This window comes from Charadrius vociferus, unplaced genomic scaffold (genome assembly GCF_000708025.1).
Source record: "Charadrius vociferus isolate BGI_N301 unplaced genomic scaffold, ASM70802v2 scaffold650, whole genome shotgun sequence".
NCBI lineage: Eukaryota > Metazoa > Chordata > Aves > Charadriiformes > Charadriidae > Charadrius > Charadrius vociferus.
The window spans coordinates 6,207,223-6,213,255 of NW_009646736.1; the positions used below are offsets into that span (position 1 = coordinate 6,207,223).

At 34.8% G+C, this 6,033-nt stretch overlaps 1 protein-coding gene across 1 annotated transcript in view; it reads right to left on the reverse strand.

Annotated features, from left to right (window-relative positions):
- Positions 1-1,080, reverse strand: part of SLC9A9 (solute carrier family 9, subfamily A (NHE9, cation proton antiporter 9), member 9) — a 205,700-nt gene extending 204,620 nt beyond the window's left edge. The window contains exon 1 of the mRNA XM_009890107.1: positions 734-1,080. Coding sequence (XP_009888409.1) covers positions 734-908 — 175 coding nt within the window. The 5' untranslated portion in view covers positions 909-1,080. The remainder of the gene's footprint in view (positions 1-733) is intronic.
- Between the last annotated feature and the right edge of the window lie 4,953 nt (positions 1,081-6,033).

The following is a 6,033-nucleotide window of genomic DNA, read 5'->3' on the forward strand; positions in this document are numbered from 1 at the left end:
TGTTTTATGGTAACATTTCTGTTACTAGTCACATGCTTTTCACAAAGTGAAACAACAGTAAGAGAGAATGACAAGAGAAATCATTATACATTTAAATGAATGCCATTAAACTAGTGAGTACTTCTTATCAGTAGACAATGAAGAAAGTTCTACATGAAAGTGATACATGATATTGCAAAACTTCATAAAAGATTAGAACTCGACAGGCAAACTGAAATTACAGTACAATGACAGCATTCAGAGAAGACTTGAGAGGCTTTCTTCACAGTCTGCTTTTCAAAGGCACAGAGAAAAAACAAAATAAAAAGCTCAAGATAATTTAAACTTTATTAGACAACATGGCTGAATTCACAAGGGTCCTTAGTCTAACACCTCTGAATGTTATACAAAACAAGCATATAAATTAAATAATCTCTTTCACTGTGGGCATTTCCTTCTTTTGAAAACAGTAAACTCTCTAACTCCCAAAGTGTCATGCAGTGGCTGTCTGCCCATAGAAGAACACAGCATGCACACTGTGAGGATAACCAGCTCATGAGAGTCGCTCCCTTAACAAGTCAGCCTCTAGCTGCTTCATGAGATGCTGTTACATTATGATTTTACTGTACAGTTATGGGGCTGATGACATTTCATTCGGCACATTTTCTGAGCTTTGTCAGCACTTGATCTCAAGTGCCTGATTATAAGTATGCAACTAGCCCCATGTTAAGCTGGCACTTGAATTTATACTCACCATAAAGCATAGCTCCTCCAGTTTCATGCAGAAAGCGGAATCGATGGTTTTTAAACAACCAGATTGTTAATATTGTAAGAATGAGCAGAAAGTTAAAGACTAGCAACTCCACAGCTCCCTGATGATAAAACTGATCTTCATCTTTCACCGATACGTATTTCTTCAACTTCTCCATTTCATTCCCTTTATGGAAAATATGTGCAAAAAAACCCTAAAAAAAAAAGAAAATTACAGGAAGGAAAGTGTTATCACCTCTGGTGCAATAAAAGTCCAGATACTACAGAAATTCACAGCAAGCACATCTGTTTCATCTGCAGCCTCAGGGTAAAGTGCCCCAGCTCAGAATTCAGCTGGGTTCTAGTTACAGCTTCCTGTTTCTCTCTTAAAGCTGCCCTGTCTCATTTTAATGTTACGGTGTCATCGCTGGACTGCGCTTGCTCCATCTGTAGATGCATAAATCGCCTCTAAGGCTCCGGCTCTGTCAATTTCTAAAATTTTGTTGTAGAACTTAGTCTGTGTTCATAATACTTGTTCCTGTAGTTTACAGCATAATCCGAATACTAAAAATCACGTTTTGACTTGATAGTGTAAGATGCAAAAATGATGTTAAAAAAAAAAAGGCACAGTAACCTTCGCTACATTTTGTAAGTTCAACAATCTTGCCTCTTTCACACTTTTAAATGTTACTTAGAATAAAGGTGGCACTTTACCATGGTGCAAAGACAGAAGAAGAAGAAAACAAAACGATGAATAAGGATTTCAAGATTTAAACCTTGAACCTGTATTGGTCCTGCAGAAAGACTGAAAGATCCCTGTAAAAGCAAGGGTCCAATTACCTAGAATTAAAAGCATTTTAAATACCCCCTCAAACAGAATAAAATGCAGTGGAATTTACTTTCCTTCATTTCTGCTGTTTGCATGTTTTAATTTACATGACCCAATTAAGCCAGTATAACAGTAGAAATTGTCTTACTACTTATAGCTAATACTCATGTAAGCTTTCACAATACGTGTATTATACTGGAGAATTCCAAATAAACACTCATCTTCATCAGAAAAAAACACACAAAAAACCTGATTCTGCTTCTCATTAAAAATGGGCAATGTTCTCATTTTTTATTACAGTCCCATAAAACTTATTTTTTAAAAGCATTTTGGGCCAAACTAATCTGTACAGAATCCATTCCAAGTCAGGTATTTTTCAAAGATGAATAAACCAGAAATAAATACTTAGATATCCACACTCTTAGTCATTTCAGAGCTGTAGCTCATAATAGTATGAGTGTCTCTACGGAGGCACTGTTGCTTCAATCTACAATGTTTTAAAATAATTTTTGCTTGGCAAACAATCAGTTGTGTTCTCTGTGTAAACCAATTTCATTGTATTTTACAGGTTTTAATTTTTTCTTTCACTTTGTATGAAAAGCAGTTTCCTTCTAGTACTTGTCTTAATTAATGCATTTTCTTTGCTTACCAGTTATTTTTTTTAGTCTCTGTCATTGGTTTTACTCTGTCCTCTCCACTGTTTCATTGTCTTCTCTCCTTTGTCTCTCCCTTGTTTTCTCTTTCTTTTTGTAATTTTACCTGATAATTTGCAAAAATTATCATGATTATTTAAGTCAAAACTGTATTTCTGAACCGATTATCAATGCAGTCTCTGTGAGATGAAAAGTTGGCAAAAACCAGCTGGTACTTCCCAAATTAATGAACCATGCAACTCAGTTTCAAGTACGGATAAAACCTTGATGTTACGCTTTATTTGTTGAGAATTATTTACTGCTGTATTTTGAATGACAAAATAATGTATAAAGGAATTAGGAGTAGCAATTTCATTACACAACTGATGCAACTCTTTTTAAAATGTTAGTCACGTAGCTAAGGCTTATAGCTATCATAAAGGAGAAAAATAAAAATGAAGACTTGATTTGGATATCATATTCACAGTTAGAAATGACAGTGACCTTAGCGTTGTGAGACTGATCATCCGTCTCCAATGTGGAAGTATCAAAAGCAAAATAAAAATAATTTGAAAATAACCACATTCAGTATCTATCACAATGAAAAACAAAGATTTATTTATTATGAAAACCGGAGTTCTTTGCTACAGCTGTCAAATAGGTAATTTGCAGGCCCCTATAAAAAATCAATTGAAAAGAAGCACAAAACAGTAAAAGGAGGTAATTTTATACTAAGAATCTCAGTCACTATTCACCTCAGATTTGGGAGACTGTGTTCAATTCCCTTTTCTATTTGAATTTACTGGTACCTGTATTTCTCACCAGGCAATAATGAGTTCCTCAGTCTTACTGCTAGAGCAGTTGCGGTATGAAGTATTTGAAACACCTAAGTGTTAATTCCCCAAAGCTGCATTTTCGCTTTGCAAAACAGGGTCATAATTCTGCCCTGTCTCACGAGATAAGGTGATGTGTGTTCGTGAAACAGTCACATTCTATACCAATTTGCACCATGCCAGAGCTTAAGTGGAAACAAATAATTTTAGATCTAGTATCAGATTTGGATAATAAACATAGTTTAACTCATTGACCCATAACAGAAGGTGGAAATGATGGAAATTTCAGAGTTATTTGTTCTCTGTGTCCTATCCATTTACATACTATTTTTTTTAATGTAACTGATGTGGCCAGTATGTAATTATATGAATAAAAGGTATATTTCTTAGGAGCAAAGGAGAAAGAATTTAGATTGCATAAACAATTTGAATTCTTTATTTCCCAGTCTTTTGCACGCTCTCTTTTAATATGAAATATTTTAGAGTGTATTGAACATTTTGAGAAAAATATTAAGAATATGATACTATCACATACACAGTACAAGCTACTAGGCAATATATTAGTGGGCAAAAAGTAGTACAGTTTCCCTGGCTTTGATTCCCCAGTAAAGAATTTGACATAGAGCATTTAAGTGCAGTGTTTTGGTTTTTGTGTGTTTTTTTTTTTTTCCTAATGTGCCTGTTTGTATGTATAATTCAAGGGGGAAAACCCAAAATCTAACTTTACATGGTCATTAGATAAGCAGAGAATGGACTTTGTTCAGGAACAATTTTCTGCAAAATGGACACACTGTGAAAATAATTAAATTGTGTAGTAGTTGATCAGTCATGTTTCTGTGTGTGAAACTCTTTTAGAAAGAACTGTAAGGTCATCGGAGAGCACGGGTTTTTTTAGAGAAGTGCTGAAGGCATTGTCAGAGTTCTTTTATGTAAGAAAAGACACCTGTGTCAGGAAAAACTTTACTGAAAAAACACCGTCCTCAGGAATGAGAATTTAGACACTGGCAATCTTGTTTCAGACGTCACAGGCTTGCCCTTGTTGGGAAAATGTTGGGGGTTTTATGTTTGTCTATTTGTTTAACTGGTTTTATTTGTTCTTTTGTTTCTACTAAACTAAAAATCATAGGCTTGTTCCAAGATTGGTTTTTTTGTAGGTTATAAGTTTCTGAAATTTGAATCTTAACAACATAAGGGCCTTCAAATAAACTGTATCTGAAAAGTAGGACCAAGTGGCTCAGCGCTACAAACTTTTGAGCATGTGCTTAACTTTCTGAAGGGGAACACTCCCAGTTCAGTCACTGATTCAAGCCTCCCTTAACGGAAGAGGTTTTGGACTTAACAAATTAATCTAGACGCATACAAAACTTTCCCTTTACTGATAGTTAAAGGGGTATATTTCCTTAAAGTTGGCATAATAAAAAGATGCTTATACTTCAACAGCTTATTGCTGTAATGGATGAGGGATAAATTATGTATTTTATCACTTTAACTGCTTCTACATTCTGGGTTATGTAGAAGTGAATTATGTTAGTAGGAAAAAAACCACACCTCTACAGCAAACAGCTAAATATTCAAGGCAACCTTTGAGGATATATAACCATAGTTGGAACCTGAGACTAAACCTCTCTTTTCTTTAAGCTATTGGAATATCTGAGATAGGCACAAAAAGGTTGGGAGAAATTATTACGTCTTTACCTTTTGCAGATAATGGCTTTAAACACTAGGCTAAACAGTTCTGTTGCTACATACACTCAGAGTTTGGCAAGTGATTTTTGAATGTTTTCCTTCATGCACATATGCACAACACCAGGGAAACATCGTAATCAGAGTTTTCTATTAGCTCAACGGAAGTTTTAGGCTTGCAGGTGTTGGACTTGGGGCTTAAATTCTGCCAAAGACTCAGCACAGTTCCTTGTATAATTTTGGGGAGATCTGGTTCAAAATAGCATTCATCACTTTATGCGATTGGGCTTTTAGGTATTGTTTTCCTCTCAGAGGTGCGGGACAATTTTAAATCAGCTTTCCAGACGTGGCCACCCATTGTAGCTGCTGCTTTTCAGGAGTCCAGAAATGACATCCAAAATTGTTTCTTTTTCTTTGTATTCCCAAACATTGTACTAATCCTTCACAGCGCCATGAATACCTAACTAATCCCATAATTGTGTCCTTGTCTGTAACTGGCACTAATAGACCTTTTAGCTTGCATGTCCATTGTGCCAATCAATCATTTTCTTTTCGTTTAAAGATAAATTTTGATTATTTGAAACTAAGCATTTATCTTCCACAAAAAAATGATAAAATCTACCTTTTTTTTTTAACTCCATGTGTTGGTTTTTTTTCCTTTTTACATTCTAAATTTCCTCAAATGTCTCTTTCTGTCAGTGTTTTTCATCTTCCATTTCATTTGGTGCATAGAGCATTCTCTGTGAATTCCAACCAACACATAAGATTTCTGATTCCTGGGCAAAAGTATTTCTCCAAATTATGTATCAAAGTTTTTTCTTTCTAAATTAAATTCATAATTCATATGGATTTTTTTATCTTGGTGAAAGGTTTACCATAGATATTTATTTTCCAGGGACTCTGTCCTAACATTTTTAACAAAATTCTGTTCCCCTCCAATCAGAACACTTTAGCATTCTTAGTATGTACTTGTAAAGAAACTAATGCAAGTTTGCATCAGTTGATGTCTTTTTCACATACTGACTTGACTTCATCTTACATTTTAGGGAAGGAGATAAAATACGGTCATAAGTTAAGTTACTGCCACTACTAACATTCATAAAGCTACTAAAGAATCGGATATTTAAAATGGCCTTTTTGAAGCAGTATAAGCTTATCCACAGGTAGATCTTGGAAGAAATTCTCATGCAGTGCTAGTGAGTAGAAAGCTGATGTTGCAGACTTTTGTAGTGACTGAGTAATACAGACTGGAACAGGAAAATACTTTGCATAGGTGATCTGTGCTAAGAGCCTGGGCTCAAAGAGAATACTTTAATTTATTTATTTT